This window comes from Mercenaria mercenaria, chromosome 1 (assembly GCF_021730395.1).
Source record: "Mercenaria mercenaria strain notata chromosome 1, MADL_Memer_1, whole genome shotgun sequence".
Lineage (NCBI taxonomy): Eukaryota > Metazoa > Mollusca > Bivalvia > Venerida > Veneridae > Mercenaria > Mercenaria mercenaria.
Window position 1 is genome coordinate 43,802,808 of NC_069361.1, and position 21,916 is coordinate 43,824,723.

At 34.7% G+C, this 21,916-nt stretch overlaps 1 protein-coding gene across 2 annotated transcripts; it reads right to left on the reverse strand.

Annotated features, from left to right (window-relative positions):
* Window positions 1-1,151: 1,151 nt before the first annotated feature.
* LOC123540169 (enhancer of rudimentary homolog) lies at window positions 1,152-21,856 on the reverse strand. 2 transcript variants are annotated; one of them, XM_053545720.1, is made up of 4 exons: window positions 21,743-21,856; window positions 3,743-3,830; window positions 2,940-3,060; window positions 1,152-1,750 (listed from the first exon to the last, which is right to left on the reverse strand). In XM_053545720.1, the coding sequence occupies exons 1-4, from the start codon at window positions 21,839-21,841 to the stop codon at window positions 1,657-1,659; spliced, it is 402 nt and encodes a 133-aa protein (XP_053401695.1). In that variant the 5' UTR covers window positions 21,842-21,856; the 3' UTR covers window positions 1,152-1,656. The 2 variants fall into 2 exon arrangements, with proteins under 2 accessions (XP_053401695.1, XP_053401702.1); XM_053545727.1 differs by lacking the exons at window positions 1,152-1,750; window positions 2,940-3,060; window positions 3,743-3,830 and adding exons at window positions 4,810-8,833; window positions 11,370-11,490; window positions 12,494-12,581.
* Between the last annotated feature and the right edge of the window lie 60 nt (window positions 21,857-21,916).

Consider the following 21,916-nt stretch of genomic DNA (forward strand, 5'->3'; position numbering starts at 1 on the left):
ATGGAAATCATAATGATAAACAAGTGTTCAAAGTTTAAAAGCCATATGTCAAATAGTTTTGACAAAACATGGATTTGTATGAAAACAGAACCAATTTCAAAGTCCAAAAAGGGCCATAATTCAGCCAAAATAGATGACAGAGTTATGTTCTCTTTCCTACAGATAGAGACTATTATACTAAACAAGTGATAAAAGTTTCAAAGCCATATGTCAAACACTTTACAAAAAATATGAACTGGTACGAAAAACTTATCCAAGATTTCTAAGTCAAAAGGGGCCATAATTCAGCCAAAATCCTTGATGGAGTTATGTACTCTTGCCTATAACTGGCCATGGTGATGGTAAACAGGTGTTGAAAGTTTCAAAGCTTTATCTCAAAAGACTTTGTCAAAATATGAACTGGTACGGAATATTAACCCAGATTTCTAAGTCAAAAAGGGCCATAATTCAGCCAAAATCCTTGATGGAGTTATGTACTCTTGCCTATAACTGAACATGGTGATGGTAAACAAGTGTTGAAAGTCTCAAAGCTTTATCTCAAAAGACTTTGTCTAAATATGAACTGGTACGAAAAACTTAACCAAGATTTCTAAGTCAAAAGGGGCCATAATTCAGCCAAAATCCCTGATGGAGTTATGTACTCTTGCCTATAACTGGCCATGGTAATGGTAAACAAGTGTTGAAAGTTTCAAAGCTTTATCTTAAAAGACTTTGTCAAAATATGAACTGGTACGAAAAACTTAACCATGATTTCTAAGTCAAAAGGGGCCATAATTCAGCCAAAATCCTTGATGGAGTTATGTGCTCTTGCCTATAACTGGCCATGATGATGGTAAACAAGTGTTGAAAGTTTCAAAGCTTTATCTCAAAAGACTTTGTCAAAATGTGGACTGGTACGAAAAACTTAACCAAGGTGTGACGCCGACTCCGTGGTGAGTAGGATAGCTCTACTTATTCTTCGAATAGTCGAGCTAAAAATGAAACTAGCAAAATGTAAATAATGAAACAGAACACTTAAGTCTAAGAGAACAAAACTAACTGATACAATAATCAATTCACATTGAATGTACCAATACTTTCTCCGCTACAATACAAACTGAGTTTCCTTTCTTTATGAGACATATTTAAAGCTACTTATGAAGCAAGATACTAAGTTACATAATTTAATTTTTCCATCAAAATTGAAATTTACTTTCTATATACTCCTACATGAACAAAAAGAATAAGCTCATGCAATATTTACAAAATCAATTTGACCATAAAAAAATTCTTCTTTCTATATCCCCACACCAACAAAAATGGAAGTTATACCTTTTTTTTATAACTGTTTAACCCAACAATTTAAAAAACAAAATTCTATACACTATCTCCTGAGCTGACACTACCTTAAGTTTTTTTTTAGTATGGAAGTTAAATGATACTGTCTCTAAGGGTACTAAAGCTTAACGCATAGACATTATTTTGTAGAAAATATTTGTTTTGCTGTATGTGTGTGGCCATTCTCAATTAATACTTTATTCATATCATTCAGTGACTGTACTGTAACAGTTGTTGTTTTTTCCATTGACTACGGCTTCCCTTCTCCAGCAAACTTCAGAATGTTTGAAATTGAGTCATGTTCACAAAGTTCTATCTCTATCTGCTGAAAACTGCTCTTTATCGTCCAGCCTGTTTACGCAGCATTATGTAGATCTTCTCTTTTAACCAGTCTTTATTGTGAGGGACATATGTGCCTAGATTCTTTTGGAACCTGAAATGGTTTAATACGAAAATTAATTACTTTTCTGTAAAATACTGAAAAAAGGTTCTGTAGCCTTATCAATTTTTGCATCACTTTTAGTTCGCAATTTAATAGACAACAGCCATATTCCCACTGTTAAGGTTTTGTGTTTTGTCACTGATTATTCTACCGCAAAAATAAAACCATTCCGAACATTACCTATAGTTACAATATAAGCTAACAGTGAAATGACAGTGTATTTAAACACTTTATTTTTGTTATATTTAAGAGTGAAATTGACTGAATTAAGGTCACATGGTGACTTTCCAAGATGTAATTTGATCCAATGGACTGTTTGGCATATTTTCTGGCATTTGCAGGAACCTTGCCATTGCAATGAAATAAATGGCATGAATATTCTCCATACTGCCATCTACAAATGTATCAAGTTTCATGAAAACATATCTTGTACTTTAAAGTTAATGCAGGATCCCACTTTCACTGACAGGAAGGGTGCGAGGGGGGGGGGGGGGGGGGGGGCAAACTGTAAGTCTGCCCCAATGAAACACCAGTAGGAGCTTAATTAGTGCTTGTAAATTATATTGGTCATTTTTCATGATTTTTCAAGTTTAGGCTATCATTGAGATTTTCCCTGATTTTTTTAAATTCCATGACTTCTCCAGAAAAAGATAGTTTTCAAGGACTTTTTTCAGAACTTTGCAGAACCTGTGCATGCCAAGTGGAGTTTCAAACAATGGTGAGTGGCAAGTGATTAGATGCTCAGCCATTTCAAACACTCAGCCACTAATGCACCTTATTCTACACTTAAACAAGATCTGTCCGTAAGACAGCCAATGCTCGACTATTCGAAATATTGTCCCAAAAGCAGGAAAATATTACCCAAAATGTTAAAATATCAAGAGTTTTAAGTTCAAAAGGGGACATAATTTGACCAAAATGCAGGTCAGAGTTACGGGACTTGATGCTATCAACTAGTTTTATAACCCCGAAGGCAAATGTGAAGTTTCAACTTAATATCTTCATTTGTTCTGCAGATAGTAACTTGCACGCCGAAATTCAAGTATCTTCTGGTAACTTAAAATCCACCATCCAAATCCACAAACAACCTGCTTCACGAGTCCGCATACGTGCAACCACTGGGGACTATTAAAGAACTAAGATACACACACTTATACACATATCTACTTAATAAACTTACACAAGACAGCTGAGGTCATTTAACTGATCAATGAAGTCAAACAGCTGACTGATGTCGTAGGTGATACTGGGGCAGTCTGGATTCTGTCTCTTCAAGTGCTCCTCATATATCTTACAGATTCCTGCAATATACAGAATACAGGTAACTAGAGCTATCACTAAATGTGATTAATACCACCAAAACACTGCTTTGTCAATGGCAATAAGGTTATTTGAATCAGACCATGGTGATCAGGTGTACATTTGTGTATGAAGTTTTGTTGAAATCACTTAAAAAGTATCAAAGTAATTTCAGCAGAAATGAGCTACAAATTTTTTTTACAACAAACAGACCAACCAACCAAAGATTTTTCCTCCTTTGTTCAGACAACACAAGAAACAAATGTATTCAGTTTCTCCATAGATCTGTCAAAATGATATATGGATCCCACAGCTAGAAACAATGCAGTTTTCACCCGACCATGAGCAGTGACAGAGACTCTACTGTCACTTCCAATACACAAGTAGTTGCAAGGCCTCTATATAATATACCCAAACGTGTCTACATTTGTACTTTACATCAGCATGCAGTGAATTCTTTCCTCCAATTAAATGATTCCCGACCTTCTTTGGACAGTTTTTCTGCTCCAGGGCAACCCCAGAAACAGTCTGATAATGAGCATTTTTTTTTTTTTTACTAGAAATGTTCAAATTCTGCACAACACCCAAATCTTGGAAATCAGCAGATTTAGTATTCCAAATACTTGAAATAAACTTTTTCATGCATTATTTTCCCTAGCTATTCTGGAAATCTTTAGGCCTTACCTTCAAGACATTCATTTAGAGACTCATAGTCACTGTATGTCCTTGTGTCTGGTCTTGTGTTAGGCTGGACTAGAAGAATTGTATGACTCTGAAATATAAAAAAAAAATGTAAAACCAAGCTATTTTACAAACAATCCCTCTACCAATGTGGAATGCTTACATCTCTCTGGGTGCAGGGGGGGGGGGTGGAAGGGGGTGTGTGAAGTTTTTCTGCATTTTCAGGGAAAATGCCTGTTGTTTCTTTTATGGTCAAATTATTAGACAAATCCTGGCAACTGATTTCTTTACCTTCGTCGAGTGTCGTAATTTGTATATATAAAGCCTACAGACACAGATGCTGTGCCAACAGAATCCAGTACAAGTATTATATCCAGTTTGGTGGAGGACCTTCAAAAATATGTCTGAAACTTAACAACTAGGACTGGGCTTTTGCCTTTTTTAACTCAAGACTGTTAATCTTGTGTGTACTATTGTTATCTATTCATCCAGTATCCTTCCTTCATGTAATATACAGATTCATGACATAGACAATTTACCGAGTATTTCAACTTTTGCTGTCTCTCTTCCGCATAACTTAACCTTATATCATCTAAGTTTTTCATTTCTGTTGGTGTGGGGATATAGACACTGATGATGATAAAATCTCTGCAGACTTTTCTCAAATAGTAAACAACACCTTAATGAAGGTTTTCTATATCTCACTCTAGTTATCTCAACTACCTGGAAGTTTGTTTGGTATAATGTGATACTGAAACAATTTTGGGTCATAAGGCACCTTTTCATTGTGAAGGAAAACCATAGGGGCATTATTTCAAGCAAGCACGTATGTAACACAATCTCCCTTTCCATAGCTAGACGTTTTTTTTCACAGGAAAAAAATCTAAACCCCAGGTGAAGTCATAAATCCATAGCAACAACGGGCATGTGATTCGAAGTCAGCTGCCTTAGTGACTGGGGTGGAGTGGCTTTTTGATGACAATGTGTCACACAGATACAGACTGGTATCTACACATAAAGGGAGAGTACTCTGGCATCAACAATATTTAACAACATAAAAGAGTCATAGATGTAATATATACACATTTTATTTGAAAGTCATTCAATACACATTTATGTCATTCAGATTTGAAATGTAAGGAATGATGAATAATGAAATGTGAATAGCACAACAGCAACTACCAGTAACTTTTATACATTTCTATCATAGGATCTCATACATATTTAAGGACTGAATGTTATTTTGTGCATCTATATAGGTGTAAACTACACTGTGAGTTCTGACATAAAATAAATCACTAGCGCAATTCATTGATTCAGAATAAAGATTACTGTATGAAAGCATAAAAAATTGCATTCAATCCATATACATGTATGTTTATATTTTTACAGTATCTTATTACAAAAATTTGAATTGTTTTAAGAGTATACAAGAAAATTATAATAAAACTTCATTTACCAATCTTTACAACATATAGATAGAATAGCCCACAATGAATTATAATTAGCCTTCCCATCAAAATACAATTCCTAATTCTAATTTAAAATGTCTTTAAATCTAATTAAAAATTTACACAGTCATGCTAATTCAATGACTGAAAGTTTTTTTTTTAATTTGATTTCAGATTTAACATTTTTTTCTGAACAATGCTTTTTGAAAATTTGTGTTAAGGGTTGATCTGATATTATTGCACCGATGTTGTTTATATGAAAATACATGCTATTTTCTCTCTATTATACAAAATAAACATTGGAAGTAAATATTAACCTATTCACAAAAATTTCCATATGCAAAACATCTATTTCGATGAAAAACAGTTCTTGAGATGCAAAAAAATCAACTCTCATATACTGATACAACTCCCACCTTTACAATTTAATTGATGTATCCAACATCATAAAATCTCATTTAGTCCAATCAATATAATGTACAAAAAAATCTGACATATATATGAAATTGTTTACAGAGGCTAAGATGTCACTTATTTTCAACAATATAAAATGTTTTAAAGGCACAGGTAACACAACATTTTCTGCATCAGTACATACTATATCAACACTAGTTTTGCTACAATATGAAACTGATAAATTATTTTCTGATTTTTAAAATCCCCTTTTTACATTAAGGTAGTGGATTCGTAATAACTATTGGCATTTTCCATTCGTTTACATATTCTCTGCAAGTGCTTCGACATTCTTTCCTACCTGGCGTGGAAGGTATATATCTGCCAAATCATAAGACAGATATTCCCCTCTTTCCCTAGTGTAAACTCTTGTCCCAGATAGTGCACACTAAAGTGATGTCACATAGTACCTACACTATATACATGTCTGGAGATACCCAAATATATTTTTCATCGCGATCTATTCTGAACGCAATAGGCAGGAAAAATGATTTTACATGTCTGCCTGTGAATGACAGCTGTTTTCCCTGACCCTCAGGACAGCACAGATAAAAAAATCTTGCTACTACCGGTAACCCAGTTTTTCATTCCACATTGTCCCTCAGAGAAGGAAAACCCTGTCCTACACTGACAGGCATGTAAGATCTTTCTATTATCCAGTTCTTAAGAAAATACAATTTTCTGCTATGGCCGCAGGATGATAAAATATACCAAAGGAGAATATGTAATCACATGGATATTGCTGGATATCATTATGAGTCCACTACCTCAATGACCATACCAATACATGATCATTATGATGGCACAATATTCATTATAATTTCAGTCTACAATGTGAAAAAAATCAGTTTCTGGTCTTCTACCTACTTCAATGATATGTCAACACTATGGACAACAAGAGCTGTCTCCATAGGATGACATATGCCCCCGATGGCACTTTGAATGAGTAGTTATGGCCGATGTTAGAGTTTAGGACCTTTGACCTACGGAGCTGGGTCTTGCGCGCGACACGTCGTCTTACTGTGTCACACATTCATGCGTAGTTATTTTAAAATCCATGCATGAATGACAAAGATACGGACCGGACACGCCCATCAATGCACTATCATGAAAAATGACCTTTAACGTCTAAGTGTGACCTTGACCTTTGAGCTACGGACCTGGGTCTTGCGCGCGACACGTCGTCTTACTGTGGTACACATTCATGCCAAGTTATTTGAAAATCCATCCATCGATGACAAAGATATGGACCGGACACGAAAATTGCGGACAGACTGACAGACGGACAGACGGTTCAAAAACTATATGCCTCCCTTCGGGGGCATAAAAAAAGACAATCTTTTGAAGTGTGTGTAGATTCTTAATTAATTCATTTCTAATCTGTCTGTCTGTCAAGAAAGGCAAAGGGAGGTAATAATTATATTTTTTTCAAACTTGCATTTCTAATAAATTTCAGATAGATATAAAATTATTAATGCAAATCTGTAATAAATATGAAGTAACTAGTCTTAAATCTGTATGATAGAACTCTATTGAAAATATCTACCGTAATTATGCCAATTTACTTCATCTCATTAAACACTAAAAATGAGATTATAAAGTGAACAGAAAATTCTACTATGAAAAAAAAGTTAAACAATTTGTACATAAAATTAAAAATCAATACTAGTGATGAACATGAAACAAGAGGATCATTGACCCTAAAGCGCTCACCTGTGTACAAGGCTTCAAGTGTGTTTAGTACACAGTTAGGTTTCTTCTATGTTAGCCTATATTATAAACATGTCACACACATTTTTCAACCTGGAGCAGTAATTTGAACAATTACGATAGACATTACAAATCTGCTATCACATGCCAAATATCAAGGCTACATATTGCTATTATTGATTCAAAGGAGATTTTCAAAGTTTCTTATATAAAAGCCTATAGTAAGTACATGTCAGAAACAGGGGTGTGGCCATTTTATTTATCTTCGGGCAATAATTTGGACAAGTATAATATAAGTTAATACCATTCATATTTATATCATTCTAACACAAATGGTTCTAAAGGAACTTTGTATATTTTTCAAAATAACTGTTTTAGTTTTGTATCCACTACAAAAAAAAACAAGAGCACCACCTAAGGGTGCTATTGTTTGTCTGCATGTGTTGGACAGCATGTAAGAAAAGAGTTATAGTTCAGAATATCTAAGTACAAAATGGACAATAATTCTAGCAGAATGCACATCAGAGTTATGGTTCTTGGCATACATAGTCATCTAATGATGATAAACAAGTGTGCGATTTTCAAACCTGTAGCTTTTATAGTTTCTGAAGAAAGTTGGACCTAAACAAAAATTTTAACCAAGACACTCAAATTTTCTAAGTACAAAATGGGCCATAATTCTGCCAAATTGCCTACATAGTCATCTAATGATGATAAACAAGTGAACAAAGTTTCAAAGCTGTAGCTCTTATAGTTTTTGAGAAAAGGTGGACCTAAACAAAATATTTAATCAACGCCGATGACGACAATCAAGTAAAGACAATATGTCTTTGATTTTTTTTCAAAATTCAGAGCTAGAAAATTTGATCTTGTAATATGAAAATAATACTGGAAATTATCTTCTGTGCAACATGGCGATATTGTGGTCATGTTGACGTACCTACTGAAACTATGTTGACGTACCATTTGGCACCACATCGGTGCCTCGAAAAGTTGTTAAAAGTTTTTAAATTCGACTTTATATAAAAGATATTTCGTAATTAAAATGACATATTATCAAAGATGTAGTCATGCTTTTTGTAACGCAAAAAATCACCACCCTTATATCATTATTTATCATGCGTTTTTTAAAAATACAGATCTGGAAAATATTTCGGAAACAAATTCATTGAAATTTATAGATGCTGCAGTTCAGTGTATACATGTATGCATGTGTGCCTATTCTCAAATATCTTATCCATGCCAAACAATCAGCTTTCTGACAAATGAAAAGCCACAGTGCTGTTTTTTCACTGACTAAAGGATATTTCCACCTGCAAACTTAAAAAATGTTTGAAATCAAGTCATGTTCACAAAGTTCTATCACTATCCACTGATAACTGCTCTTTATCGTCCGGCCTGTTTACGCAGCATTATGTAGATCTTCTCTTTCAACCAGTCTTTGTTGTGTGGGACGTACGAGTTGATATTCTTCTGGTACCTGAATTGTTAAATACGAAAATTAGATTATTTTGTAAAAAACTTAAAAAGGTTCTATATAGTCTAGGTAACTTTTGCATCACTTTTCCAAATACTTATTATACTAGCCTAATGCTGAAGAAGGTACAAGACTACGTCTAAGCATACAACATCTCTGAAGCTGAATTGTTTTAGCTATAACATGTGCGTATGGCTAAAATTATTAAACCCTATATTAATTTAAGCATTCTGTAGTATACAAGCACTTGGTAAATAAACCATAACAAGCATTGCCAAATAAACTTAAATGTTCGGGCTACCAGACAAAAATATTATATATTTGCAGATTTCGGAAACCCTGTACAAGATAACAAATCAAACTGGATTTATTGTGAAACAAACATTTAAATGGAGAATGAAGACCTGACAAACCACTTTAGACAGTACGCCAAACACAGGGACGCCTTGCAATAATTACAAACCTTCAACAGTGTCCACGTTTATAAAACTGAGATTTGATACCAGTGTTAAATCTCCAGCATCTGGTTGGTTATTACTACATGTATATCAGAAAAGGACAAGATTTGATCAATGAAAATGCATCTTAATTAGCCTCTGTTAAATTAGCATACTGTTAAGGTTTTCAAGTTCATTCAGCTGACTTCAAGACAATACTCAAAATGCATCCTTGCCAGTATTCAACCAAGCTCAGAATCAAACAATCAAATGCCACAGTCCGGAGACTTTTCTATAAACTTATCAAATTGATTAATACAACTAGAGACACAAGTGGTCAGGCGGCAATTTTAAGACCGCAGCTATAGGGTTCAAACCGCCAACCTCAAGCTTTAAAAGCTAGAATATAATTAACATTATTACAAAGTGTCCTTGCATCATCTTTACCTATGATTTTGAAAGCATTCTGAATCACTGTTACTTATTTTCAAAAGAACACTCAAAACTAGAAAATGCTTTTGTAAAAAAGCGCATGTCTCCCCCAATGAAAAGTCCTATAGGCAAGAAGTCAATAGGGGTCAGGAGCGAAAGTCAAAGAGACACTGATGGTTGGCTGCAATAGGGATCATCTACTTGGCATGTCCAGTCATCCCGCTAAATTTCAACACTCTTGGCCTAGTGGTTCTCAAGTCACTGTTCAGGCTCCTGTGACCTTGACCTTTGATCAAGTGACCTCAAAATAAATAGGGGTCATCTACTCTGCATGTCCAATCATCCTATTTAGTTTCGACATTGTAGGTCAAGTGGTTCTCGAGTTATTTCCAAAAAATGATTTTACATGAACAGGCCACTGTGACCTTGACCTTTAATAGACTGACCCAAAAATCAATAGGGGTCATCTACTCTGCATGTTCAATCATCCTATGAAGTTTCAACATTCTGGGTCAAGTGGTTCTCAAGTTATTGATCCGAACTGGTTATCAATGTTCAGGCCCCTGTGACCTTGACCTTTAATGAAGTGACCCCAAAAACAATAGGGGTCATTTACTCTGCATGAACAATCATCCTATGAAGTTTCAACATTCTGGGTCGAGTGGTTCTCAAGTTACTGACCGGAAATGGTTTTCAATGTTCGGGCCCCTGTGACCTTGACCTTTCATATAGTGACCCCAAAATCGTTAGGGGTCATCTACTCTGCATGGCCAATCAACCTATTAAGTTTCAACATTCTGGGTCAAGTGGTTCTCAAGTTACTGACCGGAAATGGTTTTCAATGTTCAGGCCCCTGTGACCTTGACCTTTAATAGACTGACCACAAAATCGATAGGAGTCATCTACTTTGCATGTACAATCATCCTATGAAGTTTCAACATTCTGGGTCAAGTGGTTCTCTAGTTATTGATCGGAAATGGTTTTTAATGTTCAGGCCCCTGTGACCTTGACCTTTGACATAGTGACCCAAAATCAATAGGGGTCATCTACTCTTCATGACCAATCATCCTATGAAGTTTCAACATTCTGGGTCAAGTGGTTCTCCTGTTATTGATCGGAAATGGTTTTCAATGTTCAGGCCCCTGTGACCTTGACCTTTGACGGAGTGACCCCACAATCGATAGGGGTCATCTACTCTTCATGACCAATCATCCTATGAAGTTTCAACATTCTGGGTCAAGTGGTTCTCTAGTTATTGATCGGAAATGGTTTTCAATGTTCAGGCCCCTGTGACCTTGACCTTTGACGGAATGACCCCAAGATCAATAGGGGTCATCTACTCTTCATGACCAATCATCCTATGAAGTTTCAACATTCTGGGTCAAGTGGTTCTCTAGTTATCGATCGGAAATGGTTTTCAATGTTCAGGCCCGTTACCTTGACCTTTGACGGAGTGACCCCAAAAACAATAGGGGTCGTCTACTCCAGCAGCCCTACAACCCTATGAAGTTTGAAGGTTCTAGGTCAAATGGTTCTCCAGTTATTGCTCAGAAATGAAGTGTGACGTATGGACGGAAGGACGGACGGACGGACAGGGCAAAAACAATATGTCTCCTGGGGGAGACATAATGAGACAGTCATAAAATCATTTATTTCCTTAATTTACTTACACAAGACAGCTGAGGTCGTTCAGCTGATCAACAAAGTCGAACAGTTGGCTGATGTCATAGGTGATACTGGGACAGTCTGAATTCTGTCTTTTCAAGTGCTCTTCGTATATCTTACAGATACCTACAGTATACAAATTAAAGGTTATATTAAAACCATCTCAAGGAACTGCATTTTAGTTGTTTGTAAGGACTTCCAATACAGTGCTGAAATTCCCTTTTTGACTTAAAACAAAGTAATATACCCCATTCTGAGGGTATGGGTATCAGTCCTACTTATGCCATTTTGTTGCTTCTCCAGAGCAATCACCAGTACATGTACAGTATGAAGACTTAAACACGGTTACATCATTACAAGACTAAAATATATTTGCTGTCCAGTGGTTAATTTACAAAGAAAATTTAGAAATGACACAAAGAATATAATTCTATAAGTATAATAGCAAAGACGTGAGGTGCTAGCTCTATTTGTAGGTATCGTTAACAGAGGTTCTACTGCAAGTCTGTAACTGAAACACAAACTGTAAAACCACATTAACATGTGCATGTAGTAGAGTATTAATACATGTATATTGATTTGTTTTCTTTCTGAAGAAGTACAAGAATTCATCATGATTTCTCAACAGAATTATCAATTATTTATCTATTATATAAATGGTATTAAACAAATACTTGGAAAAATAAAAGCAGTTTCCAGTTGACCAACAGTGACTGTACACTGTAAAGGCTATAACATACTGACAAGACGACTGCCTACTTTCTCACATTTACTATTCTCTAATAGACTCTATGCAGTTAATTCCTGTCTGCTTTAATACGATTAAAAGATTCTTTTGCTAATAGGTCTGGCTCATCCACATTTTTGTTTGTTTTGTTGGGTGTCAAAGACACAATATTTATAGGTTTTATGGCAACTTTCCAGTTTTTTGATGCCTTTGAGTTACCCCTGTTAGCATTAATTCAGGCGCGAGTGGGCACCTGGGTAGAACAATGGATCTCCCTTAAGCCATCTGGATAGTTATTTTACACCCTAACAGAGGTTTTGAACCCACATGGTCGGTCCATTTTAGAAATTTAGCAGGGTAAAGGTTAAAATAAAGTAATTTTCTCAAGATATTTTGCCTTACCTTCAAGACACTCATTGAGAGACTCATAGTCACTGTATGTCCGTGTGTCTGGTTTGGTGTTGGGCTGCACAAGAAGAATTGTGTGACTCTGCAATATATTCAATCAATACATTTTTATCAAATTAACAATAATTTTTTAAACTCAGATTTTCTGATTACATTTCAGACTACCAGTTATTACATACATTTTCATAAATACAGCCAAACAAAATGGTCATGTATCAGACTTACTTTAAAAGATTTTATGTACATCCCAAAAAGTAAACAAGATGAGGTCTTTATAGAAGCTGCAAATTTCTGACGAAGTCCCACTCTGCACTTCAAGAAAACAGTGATGTTTAAGGGTGTCAATCTGGTGGACTTCTTAGTAGAAAATACCTGGTTCTTTATCCTAGCCACTATCATAGGGTGACTCCTCATAAAGCTTAACTTCCCCGATGCCAATTTTCACAATCATGTGTTGGTGTAAGCAAACACAAAATTTCTAGGAAAATAAACATCCCAGACTAATGTTACCTGCTTTTTAAAAACTTTCTCCAGAACTAAAAATGGCAGTTTCAGACAAGAAAATCAAAATAGTTAATAAAATTTATTTTTGTCTTTAACTCTTTTTAGATACCAGTTAATTGGTTGGCGACATCACGAGCGACATTTCTTTTTCACTGTTATAAATTTGCTACAAACAACAACAACCAATGTGTGCGTAATTATCTAGCCAGCTGGATAATTAAACTCATCAGTTAATCCAATTATACAAGTAGAGCTGCTTTTGAGAAAAGCACATGTCTCCCACAACTGCCTAACCATATAAATAGTAAGTCAGTCTTTACTGTTTACTCAATACAAATATACCTTTGAAGAGTAAAAAGGCTGATTTTGGGTATATCAAGGGCCATAATTCTGATGTGCCTCAGGCGATTTGAATAGATATCGAACTTTGCCGAGGACTTGTGGTCAAACATATTTTGTTCAAGTTTGGTGAAGATCGAATGAAAACTAGAAAATGCTTTTGTGAAAAAAGCGCATGTCTCCCCCAATGCAAAGTCCTATAGGCAAGAAGTCAATAGGGTTCAGGAGCGAAGGTCAAAGAGACACTGATGGTTGGCTGCAATAGGGATCATCTACTTGGCATGTCCAGTCATCCCGCTAAATTTCAACACTCTTGGCCTAGTGGTTCTAAAGTTACTGTTCAGGCTCCTGTGACCTTGACCTTTGATCAAGTGACCTCAAAATAAATAGGGGTCATCTACTCTGCATGTCCAATCATCCTATTAAGTTTCAACATTGTAGGTCAAGTGGTTCTCAAGTTATTTCCAAAAAATGATTTTACATGAACAGGCCACTGTGACCTTGACCTTTAATAGACTGACCCCAAAATCAATAGGGGTCGTCTACTCTGCATGATCAATCATCCTATGAAGTTTCAACATTCTGGGTCAAGTGGTTCTCAAGTTATTGATCGGAATTGGTTATCAATGTTCAGGCCACTGTGACCTTGAACTTTTACGGAGTGACCCCAAAATCAATAGGGGTCATTTACTCTGCATGAACAATCAACCTATGAAGTTTCAACATTCTGGGTCGAGAGGTTCTCAAGTTATTGATTAGAAATGGTTTTCCATGTTAAGGCCCCTGTGACCTTGACCTTTAACAGAGTGATCCTAAAATCGTTAGGGATCATCTACTCTGCATGACCAATCAACCTATGAAGTTTCATCATTCTGGGTCAAGTGGTTCTCAAGTTACTGACTGGAAATGGTTTTCAATGTTCGGGCCCCTGTGACCTTGACCTTAACAGAGTGACCCTAAAATTGTTAGGGGTCATCTACTCTGCATGATCAATCATCCTATAAAGTTGCAACATTCTGGGTCAAGTGGTTCTCTAGTTATTGATCGGAAATGGTTTTCAATGTTCAGGCCCCTGTGACCTTGACCTTTGATGGAGTGACCCCAAAATCAATAGGGGTCATCTACTCTTCATGATCAATCATCCTATGAAGTTGCAACATTCTGGGTCAAGTGGTTCTCTAGTTACTGATCGGAAATGGTTTTCAATGTTCAGGCCCCTGTGACCTTGACCTTTGACAGAGTGACCTCAAAATCAATAGGGGTCATCTACGCTTCATGACCAATCATCCTATGAAGTTTCAACATTCTGGGTCAAGTGGTTCTCTAGTTATTGATTGGAAATGGTTTTCAATGTTCAGGCCCCTGTGACCTTGACCTTTGACGGAGTGACCCCAAAAACAATAGGGGTTGTCTACTCCAGCAGCCCTACAACCCTATGAAGTTTGAAGGTTCTAGGTCAAATGGTTCTCCAGTTATTGCCCGGAAATGAAGTGTGACATACGGACGGACAGGGCAAAAACAATATGTCTCCTGGGGGAGACATAAATATCTGAATTACAGCGTGGACAAGAGTAAAAAGGCCAACTTTCGGTAATTCAATGGCAATAATTCTAAAGTGCCTGGGCCGTTTTGGCTAGTTATCAAACTTGGCTGAGGACTTATGGTCAAACACATTTTGTTTAAGTTTGACAAAGATTGTATGAGAAATCTTCGACTTAGGGCGCGAACAAGAGTAAAGGGGCTGATTTTCTTTAATTCAAGGGCCACAATTCTGAAGTGCCTGCGCCGATTTGGCTAGTTATCAAACTTGGCCGAGGACTTGTGGTCAAACACATTTTGTTCAAGTTTACTGTTTAGTGAAGAGCGGATAAGAAATGTTCGACTTAGACATGTTAGAGTGCAGACAAGATTTGTGACAGACACACAGACAGACAGGAGTAAATCAATATATCTCCCACACCACTGTGTGGTGTGAGACATAATTAATTTGACCCCCAAAATGTCACTAGCTACTCAAAACACTCATCTCGAGTGTCATACAGGTGGAACAGCAAGAACACTGAATGCTATTAATAGATTTCAGTTTTTTTATAAATATAACCAGTCTTTAACTTTCTTTTTCAATTGTAACATTTTGGTTTCTCATTTCTTTTTAAAAATTTAATCACACAAGGATTGTTATTAACTTCACATTAACAAGTGACATTTTTAATACCGGGGTATTAACAAGAACACCGCAATGCAGAGCAATATACGCACTAAGGATTGACCTTTGACCCCTTAAAGTGTGACCTTGACCTTAAAGTGAGCCATTCGAGACATGCACTCTGCACAATGTCTCGATGAGACCTTCGAGGGGTTCAAAAGTAACAGAGCAGACATGAATATGCTAACTGGAGGACACCGGCTTCATAACATAATGCGTCCCTTTGAGCGTATAAAAATAACAAAGGATGGTCTGGTCAAGTTGAGTATATTTTGCACATGCAGATGAATATTAAAATTGTTGCACTGAAGATGCAATCTGACTTGATTGCAGGAATTCTGAGAGTGCGCTGCTGCTTGATTAGAACTAAGGACTACATTGTGAGGGAGTCTCAGGACTCATATTTGCCAAATCCAAATGAAAACCCTAATGGGTTTCTAATCTTACCAGAAAGAAAACATTATCAATCTTGGTTTGATACCTACCTATGTATTTATATGTACCGCATCGTCCTCTTTTAAAGTGTTTTGTGCTAGTGCGCGACTGTGCGCGAAAGTTTAAAAGATGTAATGTACAAGAGGGCAAAACAATATCAAATTGATTGCAAGAATGTGGAAATAAAAAATATCAAAGCTCATAGTGTTAGTTAAAAATTAGCTAAAATAAAGCTCAGAGGTATTTGTATACATTTAGCTACTGTTATGCAATCTTTGAGCTGAAATATATGGAAACCTAACCAGAATTTGTGCCACAAATCTTCAATGCCATTAACTTCATCAATTCAAATACTATGAACATATACAATTTTAATTTTTTATTTTGCTTTTACACAACAAATGTAACATCTATGCACATTGTCTTTCAAACAAGATCTATGTAGAAACTTCAAATGTATATAATAAATGTCTTACGCATATTGGCGTGTAGACATGGTAAACATTAATCATGCACAGTACATACAGGATCTGAATCCCATTTCAATACATGTTAATTTTATTTGAATTTATGGCCAATACGTGACATAATTGACATTTAAACCAGTAGCCGACATTCAAATTTGTATATCATGCATAAAAGTCAGCAGCGTAATATAAATAAAATATGTTGTTTTAATAGCGAGCTTGAGAATCGAGCTTTACGGTAACGCAAGTATACTTTCACACTTTGTGATAGATTTTAAAAGTTTCATTGGAAGTTGTTAAAAAGCGCACTCTAGCGGATAGGTAATACTTCTCTCCGCAGAGAATACAGAACTTCATTCGATTGCTGAAAATTATTCATCACTCAAAAATAATGAAAGAAAAATTTCCAATAGTTTCTTTGTTACATATAAATGATTTATTTTTTATTTTTAGCTAAACTTGATTTCTTTGAGCTCTTTGTCTTATTTCATATTATATGCTTTGGTGAATTTAATTTTCATAGTATGTTTATATGAAAACTGTAGAAGATCCTCCTCGAAAAAGATTTGGAAGTTTGTGTATTTGACAACATCAGTATTTCAAGGGGTGTCCAGACGTTCCCCCCCCCCCCAAGACAGTTCCTCCCAAGACTTTTCTCAGCTTTTAGGACGTTTCACCCCCAAATTCATTTTAGGTATTAAAAGATAATGCAGCAATTATTGTTTTTAAAAAATGTGTTTATAAGAAAAATACCAAAATTTGGTAAGGAGACAGGTTATGTTTATCCGCAAAACATAATAGAAAATATAACAAAATGATTGTATGAAAGGATAAATTTTATTCTGTTTAATTAGTATACCCAGTATACTCATTATTTAGCCCATGATGGTTGTGAGTTACCTTAAATACATTATGTTTGCACTCATTTAAAAGTTTTGTTTTTGAAGTTTGCTAAAGTGAAATATTGATTACGCAAACTGATTTCTTTTATGTTTCTTTGATGTATACCTCCTGAAAATGGTAGTACTTTTGGGTACTCTAGTCTTAGTCAAATATTTGTTACTCGATATTCCATTAACGTCATTTAATTTTAGAGCTGCATCACTTACACTTTAAATAGATGTTATGATCTGCTTTTCAATGGGAAAAATATAAAGAAGAAATTCATCATTTAACGTTCCCAGTTAAATTCTATGATCTGTAATTATATTTGAAGATGATTTTATTTGCAAGAAGTACTTGATAATAAAATTTACTTTTCTTTCAGAAATATATAATATAATGTAAAGATTAAATAAAGTCTTCAATCTAAATTAAATGTTTGATTGGATAATCTCACATAATAAATGTGGCATTTATCACCTTCAGTAATTACCATTTAACACCTTATTATGTGAATGCAGTGGATTCTTTTCTGTAACATTCATCAAGGGAATTGTCAGTACAATTTGTTTACACTCAAATATTACTTTGAGAAATATCAATTAAATTGAAAGTTATGTATTTCCCTGTTCATATGTTTCTGCTTATTTGTTCATTTTTAAAATGTCGGAAAAATACGCGAGTGATTCTAATTGCAAAATATTCAATATTTAGAAATACATTACTCCTTTCTGAAAAGAATTAACATATTCAAAAAGAAGTTTTCCCCTGTGCGAAAAGGAGTTTTCTGTATAATGGTATCAACTGTTACACCAGGATATTTTCCTGTCATATTAGGATTATTATTTTTGTGTCTAAGATAATTTTGCTGACATTAGAATTTTATTGTAGTTTTCATATTATTACCAAAAAGCGTCAAGTCAATAATTTAAACAAGAGCTGTCACAGGAGACAGCGCGCTCGACTATTTCGATGCTGGATAGTGAAACTGGGCACATCTGAGGAAACTAGAGCTGTCACTGGAGTGTTTAATGACTCCAATTGTGGATGAAGATATTGCACAATAGCCTAAGTCTATGTTCTAAGTTAACAGGTCAGAATAAAAAAAACAAAAAAAACTTTTGCTTCACTCATTTCATGAATGTTCAAATCATTGGGGACATTAATTTTGAACAATATATTTGAGGCTCATAAGAAAATTAATGATATGATTCAATTCTCACAAATTAACAAATCAAATTCACAAAATGTGCAGATCAAGATCTACACTGGTCGCAAAGGCAGAATCAATCATGCCCAGCATGATAAGGGTCAAGCTATTTGCTATTTTTCAATATTTGTTAGTCCCTTATGTTATTAAAACCGCATTAATTTCTCAGAACAAAATGAAGGATTCTTAATGATATAAAGTACAAATATCTTCAATTGAGTAAGTAACCAAGGAAGAGTTTACTATATATAGAATTAATAGGCAAGAAAATAAAATAAGTATTGTTTTCCACAATAGACATATGAATAAGGAGTACATTAATTATCAGAACTTCTTTCCACATGAGGTTTACAATGAAAATGCTTCAGTATTGAACCTGGAATTCTTAAGCTTATCGAAACAAAATATAAGCTTTTTAGGGCAGGTAATACTGATAATGTTTTGATATTATTACTTTTCTATAGCTTGACAAACTACTTGTTTATTAGACAAGTTGGTTAGACTAAGTCAACATCGGATATATAATCATGTATAAATTAAAATTTTACAAGCACACTGTATGAGCTTTTTGTGAAGCATTTCATCCATGCAATATATATCAAACACATGAACACATGAACATTAAGTATACTCCTTAAAAACGTTTCTGCATCACAATCTTTAAGAAAGTTGCTCAGTTCAATACTGTAGTGTCTTTCGATACAAGACAGAAAAGTGGAACGAGACCTTTTATGAGATGCACATTCTGATATTAAATAATAAAACAAGATGTTTTTTTTATTATTTTCTGACTGTGTCACTGCTTTGTATGACATATAAGGGTCACTTTATCTGTGTGACTTATAATATCACAATTGTCCAAAACTTATCTAAATCATTCAATATAAAAAATATCTCCTGCAAATTGGTTTGTAGCCATAAAGAGGAATGTGTAATATGCCAGATTATAAGACATATTTTGAGTTTTGGGCAGATATTTATATAATGTATAATATTCGTTTCTGTCCAAGAGTAAATACTAAACATATTGTATAATGAAGGTGATACTAGTAGAAATATCAGCTTTAGAAATTAGACTGTAGGTATATGTTTAAATATTGTACAAATACAGACACACATCAAACCGTTGTTAATTATGTATCTCCATCCGAAAATATTTTCCATCCATTCATTTGGACACATCTATATTCTTAATGTCACATTTTCATTATCAAATGAATATTAAAATGTTTTTACTTGTCACTAGAAACTGTAATAGTTTTTCTGAGAAATAAAATATGTTCTGTTCTGTTCTGTTCATAAATATCATAATCATTAAACACCTGTGTGTTTAATCACAGGTGTTAATTTAATCAAAAGGTGTAAATTACACCTTCTGATAATTTAAGTGCTAAACTAAGGGAGTCCACATTTTTGTATCTGAGAATTTGCATCTGACTTGAACAAATTATGAACATTGATTAAAAAATCATAAAGAACAGGAACTGGAGTAAAACTAAAAGGTACTTTTTGTTAATATATATCATATGAAAGCTTTAAACCATATTCATTGAGGCCATATCTCAAAATAAATGATGAAATTAAGGGATAAAAGGTTGACTCAACAAGAGCTATATTTTTCTTTGAATGTCCAAATTATATCACTAAATACTTGCTGCAGTTCATTACAAAATTAATGTATGCCGTCTTACCATATATTCGTGCCCCTTAGTGGTTAATTACATGTTACTCCTTTATGAAATAGACGTAAACTTAACAGTTTTCTGTTTCCTGTAACAACTGCACTTCTATCTTTGTTTGAACAACAAAAAACTGAAAGAATCCTACATGTTTCTAAAAATAAACACATCTGTATTAGTCAACCTTGACACTCTGGATCGCTGGAACACTTATCATCAAATTCGTGCCCCTTGGTTCCCAGCTTTCAGCAAAGGTCTCTATGATCAGGGGAACCAGTTCTATACTTCACAACAAAAGTTTTTTCATGTCACTATAGATTAATATAAATTTCATGAAGTTTTGAAAGACATTGTGGTAATAAATGCAAATAACTAAAAACACTGCCCAACTATTTACTAAATTTTAAAGACAAAGTTTTAAATCTGAACTATGAATATCAACATTTTTTTCTTACTTTTTCGTAGATTTATTTTACAATTTTGATATTTTGATGTAGTTTGACATTACTGCTGGTCACAGTTTAGGCATAGGAACTCTGCCTTATAATTTAATGTCAGAAATCTCAGATTATATAAGAATTTACTTTAAAGAGACCTCAATCTATAATTGGATTTTAATTGGCATTTTGTATGATAATGCGTAGCGCAACTTTTCGGTGTAAGTATACGTTACAGGTAATTTTCCATGATCAATATCACGTGACATGAGTGTGTCAAGCGTCTCCGTGTTCTTGGAATGCAGAAGATTGTAAACTACGCAAATTTATGGATTTATGGGCCATTTCAGACAGAATTGAACACATTAAAGGCTTGAGGTGTTAGGGTATTGTTGTAATAGGACTATTTTTACATGTTTCTGTCGCATTTTGACTGTTAAAGTGACGAATAAAAAACTTGTTTCGAAAGTTGATAGGTACTCGGACACGCGCAGTGGTCGCGCGAGGCGCCATTCCTTCCGTTTTTGGGGGCACGAATTTGATATAAGGCACGAATCAATGGTAACTGGCCATACACTTTATTTCAATACAATCAAAGATTTAACATTAAGGTGAAATTGTTTAAGAAAGAAATTATTTAAAAATTGGGGGTGAAACGTCTTGGGTATAACTAAATTGGGGGGGAAACGTCTTGGGAGGAAAATGTCTTAAGGGGGGAAACATCCGGTATTCCTTTCAAGGCACCGTATTTCAATCTCACATTTTTTGTCAACAGCCATTATCAACTTGAAAATGCAGACCAAACAAACATTTTATAGAAAATCTTTAAACAAGGGACATATAGAAAGAATAAGGCCAACATTATCCGATATTTCTATCGTAATATATACAAAAAAACTGTTTGAAATATAAAATTATTAAATATGCACCCCACCCACTAAATTTACATCAACAGCAAATGCTGGACTTGCAATTTTCAAGGCTTGTAGCTGGATTTAATGAATTTAACTATATAAAATGATAGAAAGTACATGCATCTGTAAGATGTTTGGTGAATTTAACTATTATGTAGAGAACTTATTACCATTCTGACCACTTTCTCTTCGGAAATTTTGCACAACAGGAAGATGGCGACGCGGGGCTTTGTGAAGTCAGTTACGAATAAAGAAATTATTCCATCCATCTATCCATCAATCCATCAAATCAAATGGATTCACCATGGTGGTCTTTATTACACAAGATTATATAACAGATAATG